We start from the raw sequence: 21,581 nt of genomic DNA on the forward strand, positions 1-21,581 counted from the left end.
GATTTCACACTATTGTACAGGGGTTTCCCATCCTTCAGGAAACTTGATGGCCTAGACCTGAAGTACAGCTTCGTTGGCAGGTTAGAGAATACAGCCATCACATAGGCTGACAGACAAAACAGAAGCCAGCCAGAGATTGTGTTCTACCCACGTGACCCACACCAGGACTACCCATGCCAGGACCCCCTAAGCTGGGCAGGATTCTCTGCCCAGTCACTGCAAACAGAAAGTGAGAGAGAGAGACAGATTCTGGAGCGTACGTTTTTTGTTTGTTTGTATTGAAGAGGAAACCCATCATGAGGGTTACAGAACAATTTGGTTATGGCTATTTAAGGCTTACTGAAATTTCACAGTGTGTGGAGATCAAGCTGGCCTTGCTGTAAAAGCAGTGGAGAGGCTGGGTGCAGCGGCTCACACCTGTAATCCCAGCACTTTGGAAGGCCAAGGTGGGTGGATCACATGAGGCCAAGAGTTCAAGACCAGCCTGGCCAACATGACAAAACCCTATCTCTACTGGAAATACAAAAATCAGCTGGGTGTGGCAGTGTACTTCTATAATCCCAGCTCCTGGGGAGGCTGAGGCACTTGAGCTGGGACGTGGAGGCTGCGGTGAGTTGAGATCATACCACTGTACTCCAACCTGGGTGAAGGAGCAAGACTCTGTCTCAAAAAAAAAAAAAAAAAAAAAAAGGAAGCACTGGAGGACATTAAGCAAATAGCAGATAGCCTGGCCAACACAGCAAAACCCTGTGTCTACCAAAAATACAAAAATTAGCCAGGCATTGTGGTGGGCACCTCTAATCCCAGCTGCTCAGGAGGCTGAGACAGGAAAATCCCTTGAACCCAGGAGGGTGAGGTTGCAGTGGGCCAAGACTGTGCTACTGCACTCCAGCCTGGCCAACAAAGGGAGATTCCATCTCAAAACAAAGAAACAAACAAACAAAACAAATAGCAGATCTGATCAAACCCCCCAGAGCTGTTACATAAACCAACTACTGAGAGTAAAGACCTTTGGAAGGCCCATTTAAAACACCTGGGGCTTCATGGGGCCAGATTTACTCTGAGCTACAGGTGGAATCAAGAGTTCTCTATAATCATAAATTGCACAGAGTAGCTTTCAGGGAAAATATTTTCCTATTTGACAGATGAAACAATATTTTTATCCATGCAGGCAGTTTTGAGACAATATAGTACTTTTCCTGAAATGCTTCCCTGAATGACTGAGCACGATTATGACAACATTCTACAATGAAGTTTTATAATACTGTGGAACACACTGCTCCTTTGGCAATGGAAAACAGGACTTCACAGCTGCCTTCTGAAAGGCCTGGTCCCTGCCGATGGGCCCCACCCAGGACCCTCCTGGTCACCTACCTATCTGCCTGCGGTGAACCACCCGGAAGCTCTTATGGCCCTGTGCTGGGGCTGCCTTGGTTTGCCTGCCTCCTGGGGAAGGCACACACACTTGGTCTAATGCCCCCAGGGAACAGCTTTTTCTTGGTCCTTGAGAAAAATGCCTGTGGAGACCAGGCCTTGACTCTCGAGTCCCCCTGGAAGAAGCTATGGGGTGGTCTGAAGCACTCTCCAGGGGCTGCTCCTGGGAAGGCCGGTAGAAGTCATCTTCCGAGATCCAGCTCTTGTTTTTCTGTTGGAAAAGAAGTTGTTTGTTTAAAAATTTGTTTTGTTTTTTTGAGACAGAGTCTCGCTCTGTTGCCCAGGCTGGAGTGCAATCATGGCTCACTGCAACTTCTGCCTTTAGGGTTCAAGCAATGCTCCTGCCTCAGCCTCCCGAGTAGCTGGGATTATAGGCACCTGCCACCATGCCCAGCTAATTTTTGTATTTTTAGTAGAGAAGGGGTTTCACCATGTTGGCCAGGCTGGTCTCAAACTCCTGATCTCAGGTGAGCCACCTGCCTTGGCCTCCCAAAGTGCTGAGATTACAGGTGTGAGCCACTGTGACCAGCCTAAAAAAATTTTTTTTAGTCTTTATTTAGATATGGCTCATATATCCTAAAATTAACCCACTTAAAGTATATAATTTGGCCAGGCATGCTGGCTCACACCTGTAACCCCAGCTTTTGGGAGGCCAAGGTGGGAGGATCAACTGAGCCCAGGAGTTTGATACCAGCCTGGGCAACATAGTGAATACCCATCTCTACAGAAAATAGCTAGCGGGGCGTGATGGTACACCTGTAGTCTCAGCTACTGAGGAAGCTGAGGTGGGAGAATTGCTTGAGCCCGGGAGGTCCAGGCTGCAGTGAGCTGTGATTGTGCCACTGCCCTCCAGTGCTTACAGCCGGGGCAACAGAATGAGACCGCATCTCTAAAAATAAATAAATAAAGTGTCCAATTCAAGCGTTTTGGCTTAGTCACAGAGTTGTGCAATCATTGCTACCATCTAAGTTGAGCAAATTTTCCTCACCCCAAAAGGAAACCCCATACCCATTAGCTGTTGTCATCTCCCCCGGCCGCTCCCAGCTCTAGGCAACCACTCATCTACTGTCGGTCCCTGTAGATCTGCCTGTTCTGGACGTCTCACAGGGATGGAACCATATGACACGTGACCTTTTGTGCCTGGCTTCTTTCTCTTAGTGGAAGAGAAAGAAGGTGCATCCATGTTATATAAGCATGTATAAGTGTTCATTCCTTTTTATTGCCAAATAATATTCCATTGTCTCGATCCACCACATTTGGCTTATTCACTCATCAGCTGATGGACGTTGGGTTTTTTCTCCTTTTTGTCTGTTATTAATAGTGCTGCTACAATCACTTATACAGAAGTTTTTGTGTGGCCATATGTTTCACTGTCTTGGGTATATACTTAGGAGTAGACTTGCTGGGTCATGTGTAACTCTATGTTTCCCTTCTTGAGGAATTGCCAAGCTGTTTTCCAAAGAGGCTGCACCATTTTATATTCCCACCAGCAATGTATGAGGGTTCCAATTTCTCTCCTTTAGAAATCTATTCAAATCCATTCAAATCTACTCAAATCTATTGTCTGTCTTAAAATGGGGCTGTCTTTTTGTCGCTGAGTTGTGTTGTGGGTTGAATTGTGCCCCCCCCCCATAAGGACATGTTGAAATCCTACCCCCAGTATCTCAGAATGTGACCTGTTTGGAAACAGTCTTTGCAGAAGTCATTAGTTAAGATGAGGTCACGCTGGAGTGGAACGGGCTCTTCATTAAGTATGACTGGTGTCTTTGTAAGAGGAAGAGAAAAGACACACAAAGAGAGGAGAACACCAAGTGAAGACAGAGACAGGGAGGAAGACCACGTGTGACAGTGGAGAGAGAAGACCAGAGTGACATGCCTACAAGCCAAGGAATGCAAACAAGCGCCTGCAACACCAAAACCCAGGAGAAAGGTGAGAACAGATTCTTCCTTAGACTCTCCAGAAGGAGCCGCCAGAACTATCAGAGAATAAATATTAGTTTTGTTTTGTTTAGGTTTTGAGACAGAATCTTGCTCAGTCACCCAGGATGGAGTGCAATGGTGCAGTCTCGGCTCACTGCAACCTCCACCTCCCAGGTTCAAGCAATTCTCCTGCCTTGGCCTCCTGAGTAGCTGGGATTACAGGAGCGCACCACCAAGCCCGGCTAATTTTTGTATTTTTAGTTGAGACACGGTTTCACCATGTTGCCCAGGCTGGTCTTGAACTCCTGACCTCAGGTGATCCACCTGCCTTGGCCTCCAAAGTGTTGGGATTACAGGTGTGAGCCATGGCACCTGACCTGTTTTATTTTGTTTTGAGGCAGGGTCTTGCCCTTTGCCCAGGCTGGAGTATAGTGGTGCAATCAGAGCTCATTGCAGCCTTGACTGCCCAGGCTCAAGCAATCCTCCCACTTCAGCCCCACTGAGTAGCTGAGACTACAGGCATGCACCGGCATGCCTAGCCAGTATTTTATATTTTTGGTAGAGATGGGTTTCACCATATTGCCAGGCTAGTCTTGAACCCCTGGACTCAAGTGATCCTCCCGCAGTGCTAAGATCACAGGTATGAGCTACCCGGTCAGCAATGTGTATTGTTAAAATTTAAACAATGTATCATCCCATATATGGTACTTTGTTATGCTGGCCCTAGGAACTAATCTAAGTTGTAAGGTGCTTTATGTATTCTGAATACGAGACCCTTACCAGATTTATGATTTGCAAATATTTTCTCCCATTCTGTGATGTGCTTTCACTTTTCTGATGGTGTCCTCTGGAGTACATAAGTTGTTAATTTTGATGATGTCCAGTTTTTGTTGAAGTCTATTTTTGGTGTTGTGATTCTGGTGTTGTATCTTAAAAAGCCATTGCCTACGCTAGTATCACAAAGATTTACTTCTGTGTTTTCCGCCAAGAGCTGTGAGGTTTAGTTCTTATATTTAGGTTTCTGATCCATTTTGAGTTAGTTTTTGTGTAAGGTGTGAGGAAGGGGTGTTATTATTTTGCATGTGGGTATCTAGCTGTCCCAGTATGTAGGGTTTCTAAGCCCTGCTTTCAGGTCTGAGATGAGGGAGGCCTGGTGAGCGGGTCTCAGGGTCCTTACTGGCTGCCTCTGTGGCTCACTTCTGCGCAGGCCCCTGCAACCCCAGGCAGCCAGGCCCTGCCCCATCCCTTTGTTGTTCTCTTTTGAATCTGAAGCTGCTGGGAGACAGGGTTGCGGGGAGTGGCTGGGGTGAATGGGCTTGTGGGAGTGGATTCTAATTCCTTTTCTCCAGTATTTCAAGTCTTCCCTGGCTTTCTGTGCCTGAACATGGAAGAGCAGAAGCAAGGGAGTTGGCTGGGCCACACTAAGTAGCTGTGTACACAGAGGAACTGAGTCACCCAGTGGTGTGACCAGCCCTGCTGTTTTGTTAAGTGCCACTAACCTGATTTATACCCTCAACTGCTTGGACTTTGGGCCAAGCACTTGCTGGAGATACCAAGAAAATTTACTGCATACCTGCTTTGTAATCAGGGAATGGCTGGTTTGGACAGTTGGATCCATTCGGATGCTACACAACTCCTCAAGCCAAGAGTGGCAAGTTCTGACTCAGGCGCTTGGGGGGCAGCTCACAGAACTAGGTCCCCAGGGCCTCCTCCATGGGGACTTCAGAACTGGCAAGTGCTTCCCCCTCCCAGTGGCAGATGATGTGTCAGTCAAGGCACTGGGGACTAGAATCTGAGCAAAGCCTGTGTAGGTCATCAAGACCTGGGGGACCTCCTCGAGGAAAATGGGCAGGAGAAACAGCTCCCCAGCAACCACGTGGCTATCCTGGCAGCCTCACATATACCTGGGAAGTCATGTGATCTCCAGCCCCTGCGAATGGCCCTGACAGGAGAGAGTACTATCCCTGAAGACTCAGCTCTGGGGACATCCATCACCTCTGCCTGGAAGCTTCTTTCACCCATGCCCAGCCTCCACCCTTCCCATCCCTAGCTGGGTTAGGCCCTGACTGGGATCCCACAATATTCTGTGCTCACCCCTCTTCTAGTATCTCTAAGCCTGTTTAGAATGGTTCTTTTTCTTGGTATCTCCAGCAAGTGCTTGGCCCAAAGTCCAACCAGTTGAGGGTATAAATCAAAACCACCCCAACATCTTTAACATAAAATAACAAAGGTGTGCCAAGGGGCCTGGAACGAAAAAGACAAATGTGAATTTTAAGATTATGAATGTTCAGGCTGGGCATGATGGCTCAGGCCTGTAATCCCAGCACTTTGGTAGGACAAGGCAGGAAAACTGTTTGAGGCCAGGAGTTTGAGACCAGCCTGGCCAACATGGTGAAACCCCATCTCTACTAAAAATATAAAAATTAGCTGGGTGTGGTAGTGCATGCCTGTAATCTCAGCTACTTGGGAGGCGGAGGCAGGAGAATTGTTTGAGACTGGGAGACAGGGGTTGCAGTGAGCTGAGATTGATGGAGCTATTGCACTCCAGCCTGGGCAACAGAGCAAGAGTCTGTCTCAAAAACAAACAAAAAAACGTTTATGGACATTCACTGGGGAGGGCTTCTGTCTCCTTAGAGTAAAGAGACTACTAGGACATGTTCAGACACAGTCCATTGACCACAGCTGCCAGGAAATGAAACTAGGAAACACGTTTTGCTTTCTTTCTTTTTTTTTGCCCTTCTGATTGTAGCCTTTTGCTTTTTAAGCAACAGGGAAAAACAGTGAGAATGCAGGTTCCTCAGAGCTTCTGCATATGGCTCTGGACAGAGTTCTGAGGCTGTGTGCCCCAGGTGGGTGGGGAGGGGGGAGAGGGTATGAGAGAGAGTATACGCATGAACAGCATTGTTTCTCTCTTCTCTTCTTTCTTCTTCTTCTTCTTTTTTTTTTTTTTTTTTAGATAGAGTCTTGTTCTGTCACCCAGGCTGGATTGCAGTGGTATGATCTTGGCTCACTGCAACCTTTACCTCCCAGGTTCAACCAATTCTCCTGCCACAGCCTCCTCAGTAGCTAGGATTACAGGCACCCACCACCACCTGGCTAATTTTTATATTTTTAGTAGAGACAGGGTTTCACCATGTTGGCCAGGCTAGTCTCGAACTCCTGACCTCAGGTGATCAGCCTGCCTCAGCCTCCCAAAGTGTTTGGATTACAGGCATAAGCCACGGCACCTGGCTTCCTTCTCTCCTTTTCTCCCCACCACCTTCCTACAACTTGCTCACTCAGGGTCCATGTCTGGCCAGTACCCTGCCCTTTAACAGTGGAGGGAAATCATCACCGACTAAGGATCTATAGCACAGCCACAACTGTCACCAGGTACCCAAGCCACCTTGCATTACTAAAGGCTTCCTGACACCATATATAACAGCTGAATCCCAGAGAGGAGTGTGGCTGAGGAGTGAGACACATGGTCTCCAGGCCACTTTCAGAAGGATGAGACTTTGTCCTGCTTGTCCTCATTATGCCAGGCAAAGGAACTGCCTGTACTCATAACTGTGGGAGAGGAACCAAGTACCATGGGCAGGTGGTCCATGGGGACAGTGATTAAGACCAAGTCCTAGAACGCACATTGAGCTCTGGGAGTTAAACTGAAACGAACTCACAGCCCCCAGATCCCAGACATGCGTCACCCTTGAGAGCCCCCTACTCCCTGCACCTTTCCTTCCCAGGGCTTAGCACAATGTAATTATGATGCAGATAATCATTTGTCTAATCTAATATCTGTCCCCAAAGGGCCAGATATTGTCTGTCCTGTTGTATCACTCTACCCCTAGCACCTAACATGGTGCTTGGCTTATAGTAGGTGCTTTGTGTTCAATGAATTAAAAATCAATTTTTTAAAGAGAAAGACTGAATGGGTCTCTGTACCATAAAACCTGACAGTGACCACAACATCTCCCCCAAAATAACGTCAAATAAAAAGCACATGGCTAATTGACAGAAGCATAGAAAGATGAGGACCACAGGGGTAGACATACACGGCACAGCCTGGCACCATCCACAGGAGCCCAGCAGGCCCACGTAAGCTGGCAGGCTATACTGTGGTACCTGGTGACTACCTACTGAGTGAGCAGTGAATGCATCCACAAATCCACTGTGAGATGGACACAGGACAGCAGCAGGACCCGAGTTTCTTACATCAAACTCAGCAACAAGTGTTTACATGTCACATTCCCTAAGCAACCTTCCAGCAATCAGAGTCCCCTGTAGCTGGCACAGAGGCAGAGCCTGCTATGATCACACCAACCTGACCACTCTGTCCGCTTGATGATACACTTCGATGGCCCACTTTGGCCTCCCAAAGTGCTGGGAGTACAGGCATGAGCCATCAAGCCCAGCCTGAACGTCCATGATCTTAAAATTCACATTTGTCTCCTTCCTTCCAGGTCCCTTGATTCACCTGTTATTTTATATAAAAGACATTGATATAAAGACATTGGGATGGTCATGATTTATTCCCTCATCTTGTATGATTCTGGGCCAGACACTTGCTGGACATACCAAGAAAAAGAACCATTCCAAACAGCCTTATACTGGGATGGGGGAACAAAATAAACTTAGAAGTTGGCATCTCAAGAATCTCTTGGGAGTTTGAGGACTATTCACTGATGCCCACTCTCTCCCAAGTGCACTGCTTGGTGCTGACAATACAAAAGTGAGTAGGACTGGTGCTCTGTATCATAGAGCTAATATTCTAGTAAGGAAGACAGAAAATAAACAAGGAGACAAAAAGATATTATACTGTAATTATGAGTGTTATAAGCAAAGTCAAGCAGATGAATGGGACAGAGCGTCCCTGGGGATGGCTTTTGAGCTACGGAGGTCCGGTCAGGGAAGGCTGAGACAACAATGAAGCAAGTTGGGAAAGAAGGAACAGCAAACATAAAAGCCTGAGGCTGGGCCAGGCATGGTGGCTCATGCCTGTAATCCCAGCACTTTGGGAGGCTGGGGCAGGTAGATCACTTGAGGCCAGGAGTTTGAGACCAGCCTGACCGACATGGCGAAACCCCATCTCTATTAAAAATACAAAAATTAGCTGAGTGTGGTGGTGGGCACCTGTAATCCCAGCTACTTGGGAGGCTGAAGCATGAGAAGCACTTGAACCTGGGAGGCGGAAGTTTCAGTGAGCTGAGATCGCACCACTGTACTTCAGCCTGGGTGACAGAGTGAGCCTCTGCCTCAAAAAAAAAAATTTAAATAAAGAAGCCTGAGGTTGGAAGGAGCTCACCTGGACTCCTTCCAACCTCAGGCTGCAAGGAGGCCAGTGGAACAGGGCTTAGTGAGCAGAGAAGTTACCCTGTCCCATCAGCTTTGAGGCCCTGGCAAGATAGGATGCCTGAGCCTGTAAAGCAGAAGCTAGACCCTGGGCAGGAGTGAACTCAACCTGGTCAGTGCTGCTCTGTGAAGCCCTGTGGGGCACATAGCCAGCATCGAGGCAGGCTGTCACTCTGCCTCCAGCTCAAGGCAGGCGCTGCAGAGCTTTCCTCTTCAACCAACAGCATGGGTTGGTAAGTGCACAGTCACAACCTTCAGGGTCCTAGAGCATTCATTTTCAGAAGTAAATCTTCAGAATGTACTGAAGCATATTCAGAATAGCAAATACGAAGAGTCTGACCCACACTGACTGTTCTGTGATTTACATGGTCATATTCAAGAAACAGAGTGAGGCCAACAGATATCCATATAGAAAAATATGAGCTTTGACTTTTTTTTTTTTTGAGACAGAGATTGTAACCCAGACTGAAGTGCAGTAGCGCGATCTCGGCTCACAGCAACCTCTGCCTCCCGGGTATTCTCCTGCCTCAGCCTCCTGAGTAGCTGAAACTATAGGTGCGTGCCACCACACCTAGCTAATTTTTTTGTATTTTTGTAGAAATAGGGTTTCACCATGTTAGCCAGGATGGTCTCAATTTCCTGACCTCATGATCCGCCTGCCTCAGCCTCCCAAAGTGCTGGGATTACAGGTGTGATCCATTGCACCCAGCCAAGCTTTGACTTCTAACTCACACCACACACACAAATCAATCCCAGAGGCTGGGCATGGTGGCCCACACCTGTAATCTCAGCACTTTGGGAGGCCAAGGTGGGCGGATCACGAGGTTAGGAGTTCAAGACCAGCCTCCTGACCAACATGGTGAAACCCCATCTCTAAAAAAATAAATAAATAAATATCAATCAATCCCAGAAAGATCATAAGCCTAATTGTGAAAGATAAATCACTAAAGCTTCTAGAAGATAATATAGGCAAATACCTTCAGATCCTTGGTGGAGATAAATATCTCTTGAATGGGGCAAACCATAAACAAAAAGACTGATAAACTCCACATCATTAAAAGAATCTCTGGTCAATAAAAATACCATTAAGAGATTTAAAAGTCTAGTGCTATAGACTAGAAAAAGATACTTGAAATATATACTATTTTTGCCCAATAAAAGATTTATATCTAAAATATATAAAGAGCTCCTACAAATCAATACAGACACATACAACTAAATTTAAGACTGGGATGACAGCTTGGACAGACATTCTATAAAAGAGGATTGAATGGCTGATAAGCAAATGAAAAAGTATCACTTTTAGTCATCAAAGAAATGAAAATTAAAACCACTACACTCTACCAGAGTGGGTAAATTAAAAAGATTGGTGACACCGTTGGCCAGGATAAAGAGCAACTAGAATGCTCATTTGTTGCCAATATGAGTATAAATTAGCACAACACTTTAGAAAACTGTTTGGTGGTGGTATCTATTAAAGCTAAACATGCAGGGCACAGTGGCTCACGCCTGTAATCCCAGCACTTTGGGAGGCGGAGGTGGGTGGATCACGAAGTCAGGAGATCAAGACCATCCTGGCTAACACAGTGAAACCCTGTCTCTACTAAAAATCCAAAAAAATTAGCCAGGCATGGTGGCATCACATCTGTAGTCCCAGCTACTCAGGAGGCTGAGGCAAGATAATTGCTTGGACCCAGGAGGCAGAGGTTGCAGAGAGCTGAGATTGTGCTACTGTGCTCCAGCCTGGGCAATGATCGAAACTCCATCTCGAAACACAACAACAACAACAACAAAAAAAAAACAAAGCTAAACATATGCCACCCAAAGACCTGGCAATTCCAGTCCTAGGTGTATACCCACAGAAATAAGCACCAAGGCTCTCCAAAAGCATCACAAGAATGTTCACTACAGCTTTCTTCACAATAGTCAAAATCTGCAAACAACCCAAATGTTCATTAACAGGAGAATGGATAATAGGTTGTGATATATTTTTACAATGGAATACTGTAGAACAATGGAAAAGAACAAAGCATAGCTTCATATTATATGTACAGCTGAAGCTCACAGACCTAGTGGGCAGCAAAAGAAACCAGACACAAAAGAAGACATACTGAGGCCGGGTCCAGTGGCGCATGCCAGCACTTTGGGAGGCTGAGGCAGGTGGATCATAAGGTCAAGAGATCGAGACTAGCCTGGCCAACATGGGTGAAACCCTGTCTTTACTAAAAATACAAAAATTAGCCAGGCGTGGTGGCGCATGCCTGCAGTCCTAGCTACTTGGGGGGCTGAGGCAGGAGAATCGCTTGAACCCGTGAGGCAGAGGTTGCAGTGAGCCGAGATCGTGCCATTGTACTCCAGCCTGGGTGACAGAGTGAGCCTCTGTCTAAAAAAATACATACTGCATGATTCCATTTAGAGGCATGAGTTTCAACAACAGAAAAAAACTAACACAAGGTGCTAAAAGTCAGAATGGTGGTTTTCAAGGGGCATAATGAGTGGGAGAAGTCCAGAGGAGCCCCTGGTGGGCTAGACACGATCTGTATCTTGATCTAGATGGTGGTCACAGGGTGCACATCATATGTAAATACTCACCAAGGTGGACACTAAAGATCTGGTACTTTAGATACATCATTACTCAAAAACTTTTTAAAGGAGAAAGGGGGGCAATTCCTCAGGGAAAGGATGGCCTTTTCAACAAATGGTGCTGGTTCTACTGGGTACCTACATCCTTCATACACAAAAGTTAACTCAAGATGGACCACAGACTCACATTAAGAGCTAAAATGATAACATTCTAAGAAGAAATCATGGAAGTAAAACTTTGTGACTTTGGATTAGGTTTTGGGTACTTAGATACTAACACCAAAAGGACAAGTAACTAAAGAAAAACTAGATAAATTGAACTACATCAAAATTAAAAGCTTTTATGCTGCCAAGAATATCACTGAAAGAGTGAACAGACAACCCACAGAATGGAGAAAATATTTGTAAAGAATGTATTGGTAAGGGTCTAGAATCCAGAATGTACACTATTTAAAGAACTAGCCTGGGCGACATGGTGAAACCTCGTTTCTGTAAAAAATACAAAAAAATTAGCCAAGCATGGTGGTATGAGCCTGTTGCCCCAGCTACTAAGGAGACAAAGGCGGGAGGAGCACCTGAGCCCCGGAATTTGAGGCTGCAGTGAGCCAAGATTGCACCACTGTACTCCATCCAGCCTGGGCAACAGCGAGACTCCATTTCCAAAAAAAAAAAAAAACTAGATAGTACAAACTGTTGGTGAGGATGTGGGGAATATAAAATGGGGCAGCTGCTTTGGAAAACAGTTTGGCAGTTCCTCAAAAGGTTAAATACAGTTATATGATCCGAAAATTCTACGCCTAGTTATGCATCCAGGAGAATCAAAAACACATGCCCACATAAAAACTAATACACGAATATTTGTAGCAGCATTATTTATAATAGCCTAAAGTGGAAAGAACCCAAATGTCCATCAGTTGATGCAACCATACATAAAAAGTGACATAGCCATACAGTGAAATATACAATGGGAGACTACTCAGCTATAAAAAGGAATGATGTATTTACACACAGCCACAACATGGATGAACCTTAAAAACACATGCTACATGAAAGAAGCCAGACACAAAGGTCACACATTGCATAATCTCATTTCTATGAAATGGCTAGAACGGACAAATCTATAAAGATAGAAAGTAAATTAGTGGTGACCAGGGGTTGAAGGGAGAGAGTGGGAGTGATTGCTAATGGGTAGAAGCTTTCTTCCATAGGGGATAAAAGCGTTCTACAATTAGACTGTGGTGACGATTACACAACTGTATGAATATACTAAAACACATGGTATTATAGTTTAACAGGTGAATTGTATAGTATTTGAATTCCGTCTCAATAAAGCTGTTAAAAAAAGGGGTGGGGGGTGTCTCTGCCTGTCTATTCCATGGCTCTGGCCCCATCCTGAGTCATATGATTTAGAGAAAGCTTGTCCAACCCACAGCCCAGAGGCACATGCGGCCCAGGATAGCTTTCAATGTGGCCCAACACAAATTCATAAACTTTCTTAAAATATTATGAGCTTTTCGGCCTGATGTGGTGGCTCATGCTGTAATCCAAGCACTTTGGGAGGCCGAGGCAGCTGAACCATTTAAGGTCAGGAGTTCGAGACCAGCCTGGCCAATGTGGTAGAACCCTGTCTCTACTAAAAATACAAGAATTAGCCAGTCGTGGTGGCAGCTGCCTATAATCTCAGCTACTGGGGAGCCTGAGGCAGGAGAATTGCTTGAACCCAGGAGGTGGAGGTTGCAGTGAACCAAGATCGTGCCATTGCACTCCAGCCTGGATGACAGAGTAAAACACCATCTCAAAAACCAAAAAGACCCAAAAAGCATCATGAAAATTTTTTTGGTATACTTACCTGGCAGGGGAGATACCATGATCACGAAAATTTTTTTGGTGATTTTTTTTAAAGCGAATCAGCTAACATTAGTGTTAGTGTATTTTATGTGTGGCTCAAGACAATTCTTGTTCTTCCAGTGTGGCCCAGGGAAGCCAAAAGACTGCACACCCCTGATCTATAAGCTACTGCCCAAAGAGAAGAACATGAATGGAGCTGAAAAAGCAAGACTAGACCCCACCCTGAGCTCCAGACTGCAGCAGGGATACACTCCCGGCTTTGTGTCCTTGTGGGAACAAGCATACAAGTCTCTGCCTCTGCTTTTCACAACCCTCTTTTGCTCTCCATGGTGTGGTTTAACTGTGAAGCCAGGCCAGGTATGGGGGCTCATGTCTGTAATCCTAGCACTTTGGGAGGCTGAGGTGGGAGGATCATTCTAGACTGGGCAACATGGTGAAATCCCATTTCTATTTAAAAAAAAAAAATTAGCTGGGCATGTTGGCTCTACCTGTAGTTCTAGCTACTCCAAAGACTGAAGTGGGAGGACTGCTTGAGGATGGGAGGTTGAGGCTGCAGTGAGCCGTGATTACACCACTGCACTCCAGCCTGGGTGACAGAGCAAGGCCTTATCTCAAGAAAAAAAAAAGCAAAACAAAACAACTGTGACGCTTTGAAACAGAAATAGTCAGAGGTACCTAAGCCTGTAAAGGTATTTACTCTCTTCCATCACAGCAGCACCAGCCCTACCCGTGCCGTCTCTTCCCTTTCCTGTGGACCTTGTGGCCCCGGCATTTTAGAGCAACTGCTTTCTCTCACCCTGCTGGCTAGGCCGCTGGGGCTTGAACTGCAGCAGGCACAGATACCACACATATACTTTTCCTACCCATACTCAGTAAACATCAATAACTTTGGGAAACTGCAAAGGCCAAACAAGAAGAAATGGAAAAGACAGAAGAGCTCAAATTCACAGCCTTTGGCTTGTGCTTCATTGGGCCAGTAGTTCTCAGGCCTCTCTACTCATGGAGTTCTCTCAAAGAGATGTCCAGGGCTGGTTTCCCTCAGGGACTATGTTGTCTCTGGCCTCAAATTTCTGGGCTCCAGGGATCCTCCTGCCTCAACCTCCTAAGTGACTGGGGCTGTAGGCTTGTGCCACTGCACATGGCTGGACTGGCTTAGTCTAGAACAGCGCTGTCTAATAGAAATACAGTATGAGCTAAAGCTTATAATTCTAAAAAATAAAAAAAAATTTAAATTTAAAAAAAGAAATACAGTACGAGCCACATATATAATTTTAAATGTTCTAGTAGCCACATTTTTTAAAAGTATGGCAGATGTTCTCAGGATCTCCTGGGGCTGAAGAAATGGGTGAAATTAATTTTAATAATATATTTTATTTAACCCAAAATATCCAAAAAAAATTTTTTTTTTTTTAAGACAAGGTCTCACTCTGTCACCCAGGCTGGAATACAGTGGTGCAATCACCATAGCTCATTGCAGCCTCAATCTTCTGGGCTCAAGCCATCCCGCCACCTCAGCCTCCCCAGTAGCTGGAACTATAGGCACACACCACCAGGTCCAGCTAATTTTTATATTTTTTGTGGAGACGGAATCTCACTTTGGTGCTGAGGCTGGTTTCTAACTCCTGGGCTCAAGCAATCCTCCTTCCTTGGCCTCCCAAAGCGCTGGGATTACAGGTGTGAGCCTCTATGCCTAGCCCCCAAATATTTTCATTCTAACATGCAATCCATAAAAAAGGGAGCTAAGTATTCTTTTATCATGCTAAGTTGCTGAAATCCAGCACATATTTCACATGGCACATCTCCATGTGGACTTGCTACATTTTAAGTGTTTAACAGCCACATGTGGCTGGTAGGTGCCATATTGGACAGTACAGCTCTAAAACCTGGGTCATGCTGCAAAGTGAGTATGTTCAAGGCTCAGTATTTTATAAAAATATTAACTTAATAGGCCAAGGGCATTGGCTCATGCCTGTAATCCCAGCACTTTGGGAGGCCGAGGCAAGTGGATTGAGACCAGCCTGGTCAACATGGTGAAACCCCATCTCTACTAAAAATGCAAAAATTAGCTGGGCATGGTGGTGGGCACCTGTAATCCCAGCTACTCAGGAGGCTGAGGCAGGAGAATCACTTGAACCCGGGAGGTGAAGGTGGAAGTGAGCAGTGATTGTGCCACTGCACTCTAGCCTGGGCAACAGAGTAAGACTTCATCTGAAAAAAAAAAAAAAAATTAATAATAACGAGTACTAAGGAGGAAATGAAGGTTCAGAGAGCTGAAGTGGCTTGCCCAAGGTCTTATGCTGGTGAGTGGTCAGATGAGAATGAACTTCACAGAGTAACATGAAAATGACAAGAGATACAAACGGGAAGTGATCAGGACAGTGCCTGGCTTACATCTACAGCTCACACGCCAAGAAACATGAGCCCCACCATCACGATGCTATTAACACTATCACCACACAGGGAGAGGAAAGCTAACAGGGAGAAGGCAGAGACCACTTGGGGTCACTAGCTGGGGAAACCCTGCGTCAGCTGACATTTCCCAAGACCGCCCCCGGAATGGCTTGCACCACTCACCGGACTGGTGGGTGAGGAAACTACCAGCTTCGGTCCAGCTCCATCATGTGCCGGGGCCTTCTGCCAGCCATTCCCTGGGCCCACTGTCTTGCTGACAGTACTAGAAGGCTGCTGGCCTGTGGTGCTATCTGCAGGGGCAGCTTGAGCAGTGCCCAGCTGCTGTAAGTCCAGGGTGCTGGGTGACTGGGGATGCAGCTCCTGTGGGTGGACATCATCTTGAGTTCCAGAGGCTGCCTGGGCAGGAAGGGGCTCTGCAGGTGCCTCACAGTGCGCATGTGTGCTGGTGTTGAGGCCACGGAGGCAGAGAGTGGCCTGTGGTGTGGGGATCTCCATTTCTTGGCTCAGTCCATTGGTTGGCACAGAGTTTACCTGGGCTTTGCTGAATTCCAACAATACCCTAGAAGTTTTTAAACAAAGAAACTTGTGTGACAGGTTGTCTGTAATGATGCCCAAGGCTATCAAGGTAGAGGGAAGAAGGTAAAACTGCTGTTTTATGATTTAAAACAACCCACACCCTCTTAATTACCCACTGCACTGCCCTCACACAGTCCTCCTCTGACACTCCCACCACTTTCTTCCTGGCCAGGATTTAGGCAACTGGGTGGACAGGTGATTTGTGGAGCCCAGGATATCAGGTGAAGAAGCTCCCACAGCAGACAAAAAGGATTTGGTGTGAATGGGGACTTACTGGCATTCTGAGTAGGCTAGCTGTGGGCCTGGAGAGCTTGCTCAGCCAAACACACGGTTGTGTGGGCCATCCTTTCCCCAAACACAGTCTGCAGCAGAGCCTCCGGGGACAGAGAGTCTCAGAACAGGCCTCCTCCGCAGCACAGGGAGCTGAGGTGCCAGGACTCTGTGCCCTGGAGCAGGGACTAGGAGAAGTGAGGGCTAACAGGTTTCCTAAGAGAGGTTATCCTTTGTTCCTGGGCAGGCACTGGGAAGCAGAGCTGGGGGAGGCGCAAGGGCTGGTTCCCTCAGAGCTGGACTGGGTGTGGAGACAGCAAAGCCTCACATCCCCAGAAACTGCTGCTGGAGCTCAGTGTACAGCAGGTGTGTGAGGGTGGATATGACTATACACAAGTGCTCCTGCTCACTCTCCATGGTGGGACTGCCACTCCCTGTCTCCTCCGTGGTGCTTCCTGGGGCCACAGGGAGCAAATGTTACTGCCTTGGTACCTGTGCGTGCACACACACACTCATACATAAACACCGCACAGAAACATGCTCTGGGCCTTCTGGAATGTGCACTGACTAGCAACTGCTCCTCCCTCTCCTGAGGCTTCTGAGGAGCCAAGCTCCATTTTGAAAATAAACCTGTTTGCTATCTCTTCTGCTTATAAAACCAGTGGAGCTCGTCATGGGCAAATGCAGGTTCAGATGGCCACAGGCTGCCTGAGCGAATGAAAATCAGTCTGAGCAAATGCAGGTTCAGACGGTCACAGGCTGTCTGAGGCCCAAAAGCCTGCATGCATCTGCCCTTATGGCTTGGACTGGGTCCAGAAGACACATGAAGCTCCCCTTAATTTGGGCTTATGGAAATGAGGATTTTAGAATCCAAGTTGCTTACCTGATTTTCTTCCCAGTGAGCTCTGCTCTTACCTATACCATCTTAACCCCAAACAACATTTCAAGACATTATAGTCAAGAATAGGTGGCCAATCCATACATGTATAAGTAACTGATTTTGGCCAGGCTTGGTGGCTCACGTTTGTAATCCCAGCATTTTGGGAGGTAGAGGTGGGTGGATCACAAGGTCAGGAGTTCAAGACTAGCCTGGCCAAGATGGTGAAATCCTGTCTCTACTAAAAATACAAAAAGTAGCCAGGCATGGTGATGGGCGCCTGTAATTCCAGCTACTCAGGAGGCTGAGGCAGAGAACTGCTTGAATCTGGGAGATGGAAGTTGCAGTGAGCCAAGATCACACCACTGCACTCCAGCCTGGGTGACAGAGGGAGACTCTGTTTACAAAAAAAAATAAAAAGTAACTGATTTTCAACATAGACACCAACATATTTTAATGGGGAGAGAATAGCCTTTTCAACAATGGTGCTGAGATAAGTGAGTGGGTCACATGCAAAATAAAAAAGCTAGACTGCTATCTCATATTATATACAAAAATTAGCTCAAAATGGATTAAAGACCTAAATGTAAGAGCTAAAACCTTAAAGCTTTTAGAAGGAAAGAGAGGTATAAATTTCATGTCTTTGGATTAGGCAATGGTTTCTTAGATGTGAGATCCACACCATAAGCAAGCAATAAAAAATAAATTGGCCAGTCACGGTGGCTCATGCCTATAATCCCAGCATTTTGGGAGGCCGAGGCGGGTGGATCACGAGGTCAGGAGTTCAACACCAGCCAGACCAATGTAGTGAAACCCTGTCTCTACTAAAAATACCAAAAAAATTAGACGGGCGTAGTGGCGGGCACCTGTAGTCCCAGCTACTTGGGAGATGAGGCAGAAGAATTGCTTGAACCCAAGACACGGAGGTTACAGTGAGCTAAGATCATACCACTGCACTCCAGCTTGGGTGACACTGTAAGACTCTGTCTAAATAAATAAATAAATAAATAAATGTTATCCCAGCAGTTTGGGAGGCCAAGACGGGTGGATCACCTGAGGCCAAGAGTTTGAGACCAGCTTGGCCAACATGGTGAAACCCCACCTCTACTAAAAATACTAAAATTAGCTAGGTGTGGTGGCACACACCTGTAATCCCAGCTACTTGGGGGGCTGAGGCAGGAGGATCACTTGAACCCGGGAGGGAGAGACTGCAGTGAGCCGAGATTGCGCCACTGCACTCCAGCCTGGCAACAGAGTAAGACTCTGTCTCAAAAAACAAAAATAAAAAATGTTTGTGTTTTAAAGGATACTATCAAGAAGGTAAAAAACAAAACGAAAAACAAAAAAACAACTCACAGAATCGGGGGAAATATTTTTAAATTATATAGAAGGGCCTATTATCCAGAATACATACAGAACTCTTACAAATCAACAATAAAAAGATAAATAACCAAATTTTAAAATTCTTATTTATTTATTTTTTTAAAAGACGGGGTTTCACCATGTTGGTCAGGCTGGTCTTGAACTCCCAACCTCAGGTGATCCGCCCGCCTTGGCCTCCAAAGTGCTTGGATCACAGGCGTGAGCCACCACGCCCGGCCATAACCAAATTTTTAAATGGGCAAAGGATCTGAACACACATTTCTCCAAAGAAGATATTCAAATGTTCGATAAGCACATGAAAAGATACTCAGTATCATTAGTCAAAGAGAAATACAAATCAAAATTACAATGAAATACTACTTTATACCCACTGGGATGGTTACAATAAAAAAGACAGAAAATAACAAGGGTTGGCAAAGATGTAGAAAAACTGTAACTTGTATATATTAGTGGTGAGAATGTAAAATGACATAACTACTACAGAAAACAATTTGGTAGTTCCTCAAAAAGTTAAACATAGAAGTACATGTGACCCAGCAATTCCACCCTTAGGTATATAACTAAGAGAATTAAAAACATATGGTGGGGCGTGAGATGCCTGTAATCCTAGCACTTTGGGAAGCTGAGGTGGACAGATCACGAGGTCAGGAATTCGAGAACAGCCTGATCAACATGGTGAAATCCTGTCTCTACTAAAAATGCAAAAAATTAGCTGGGCATGGTGACGGGCACCTGTAATCCCAGCTACTCAGGAGGCTGAGGCAGAGAATTGCTTGAATCTGGGAGGTGGAAGTTGCAGTGAGCCAAGATCGCACCACTGCACTCCAGCCTGGGCAATAGAGCGAGACTCTGTCTCAAAAACAAAAAACAAAAAACTGTATGTCTACCCAGCCTGGGTGCAGTGGCTCATTACAGGCATGAGCCTGTAATCCCAGCACTTTGGGAGGCAGAGATGGGCAGATCACCTGAGGTCAGGAGTTCACCTGGCCAACATTAGTAAAACCCTTTCTCTGTAAGTACAAAAATTAGCTGTGTGTGGTATTGGGCACCTGTAATCCCAGCTACTTCGGAGGCTGAGGGAGGAGAATCACTTGAACCCAGGAGGCAGAGGTTGCAGTGAGCGGAGATCACGCCACTGCACTCTGGCCAGGGTGACAGCAAGACTTCATCTCAAATAAATAAATAAATAAAATTAAATAAGAACACAATAAAATACAACAATACCACCAATTGAGCACTATTGATCCCTATGCACCAGGGACCATTCTAAGTACTTAAAACTAAGTACTTAGACCCTCTAGACTATACCTACACCACTCAGTGATTATTATAACACAGATCCAATCTGCACGGAAGAAGCTATTCAGGACAGTCAATCCTCTATTCACTAGGCTAACTGCAATTTGGTTTCTGCTAAACAGAACCACTTTATATTAATAAATTTCATTTTGAATGCTGTGTCTTTTATACTTTCTTTACATTTAATTTGTGGATGTTTTGATTTTATACGTGTAATGATAGGCACAAGGAATTTATGTCTAATTTAAAGTTACAAATATTTAAATAATGTAAAAACTTTAATGAACTCTAAATGTCGGTGAGAACAGTTTACCCTTGAAATATATACTTCAAGAAATGCTGGTCTCTGGATGCTCAAGGACTAACTTCAAGGCCCAGCTTGATGAATGCTGGTGCTGGTTGTGTGTTTGTGCCTCTGTGTGTCTTACGTTTGCCAGTTCCTCATGCCACTGTCTGGTATGCGTCTATACATCCTGACCCTTTTCCCTCCAATTTCCCAATAATAGCCGGGACAACACTTCCCGTGCAGAGAGGATGGTTACTGATTCAGTGACCTTAAGCTGGAATTTTCCAATCACAAGACACATGAGACAAAGGCAAGACACATGACAAGGGGATGGCTGGCTGGTCTGCAGAGGAGGCAGACACACAGGAAGGGCTAAGACAGGTGAGTGAGCCTAAGTCATGCCCTGTGCCTGGGTCACACTGTAGGCCTGTCACGCCACAGTCCCAGTGGTCACCGGAGGCAGAGACTATTCCTCCCCAATATATTCTATCTAAATCTCTCCATTTAACATTTGAAAACTCCACCTAATGTGCTCAGAAGCCATTTCTGGGCTTAACAGACAATCTCCTATGTGTCATTCACTAACAGGCATCTGATTTGATTCTCAAACAGCCCCATGAGGGAATCTCCATTTTACAGATGAGGAAACAGAGCCCCAGAAAGAGTTGGCAATGTGCCTGACCTTCCTAGGCTTGTAAGTGGTGGAACAGGACTTGAAACTAGGTCTGCTCCAAGCCCAGTCCATTACACCACCCAATGCTGGTACTCCTCCTATGCTGGGTGAGAACCCTGGAGGGACCTGAACCAAGGCGAGACCGCAGGAAGAGTGGAAAGAAGGTCATCCCAAACACAGCCTGATGGAACATGTACCAACTGAAGGAGGCTTTTAATAAAAAGTTCCCATTTTCCACCTATCAGATGAACAAATATCCAAAAGTTTGCTAATACCATCAGTTGGCAAGGCTGAGACACAAGGACATTCCTGGTGGTGTATAAGTAGCCATTATCTGGGAACATTCCATATTAATCTATCCTTTTGCTCAGCAGTTTTGCTTCTGGAAGTTTACTGAACAGAGATACCTACACAGAACTAAATGACCGCATACACAAGGTTATTTATGAAAACAAAGACCCCAGCACCCATTAAATACTGGCCTGATTAAGTAAACTAAGGTACATTCATAGACTGGAACAATATGCAATAGAAAAAAAAAAAAATGAGGCTGGGCAGGGTGTCTCACACCTGTAATCCCACCACTTTGGGAGCCCGAGGCAGGAGGATCTCTTGAGCCCAGGAGTTCAAGACCAGCCTGGGCAACATAGTGAGACCTCCGTTTCTATAAAAAATAAAAGCAAAAATAA

At 45.8% G+C, this 21,581-nt stretch overlaps 1 protein-coding gene across 7 annotated transcripts in view; it reads right to left on the reverse strand.

Annotated features, from left to right (window-relative positions):
* The window catches only part of PLEKHM1 (pleckstrin homology and RUN domain containing M1), a 53,877-nt gene that overhangs the window by 19,354 nt on the left and 12,942 nt on the right, over positions 1-21,581 (reverse strand). For all 7 annotated transcript variants that reach the window (XM_035303166.3, XM_035303165.3, XM_035303164.3 and 4 more), the window contains 2 exons: positions 15,691-16,087; positions 1,375-1,645 (listed from right to left, as the gene is read on the reverse strand). In XM_035303166.3, the coding sequence (XP_035159057.3) occupies positions 1,375-1,645; positions 15,691-16,087 (668 nt within the window). The remainder of the gene's footprint in view (positions 1-1,374; positions 1,646-15,690; positions 16,088-21,581) is intronic.

The sequence above is a fragment of the Callithrix jacchus genome, chromosome 5 (genome assembly GCF_049354715.1).
Source record: "Callithrix jacchus isolate 240 chromosome 5, calJac240_pri, whole genome shotgun sequence".
Taxonomy (NCBI): Eukaryota; Metazoa; Chordata; class Mammalia; order Primates; family Cebidae; genus Callithrix; species Callithrix jacchus.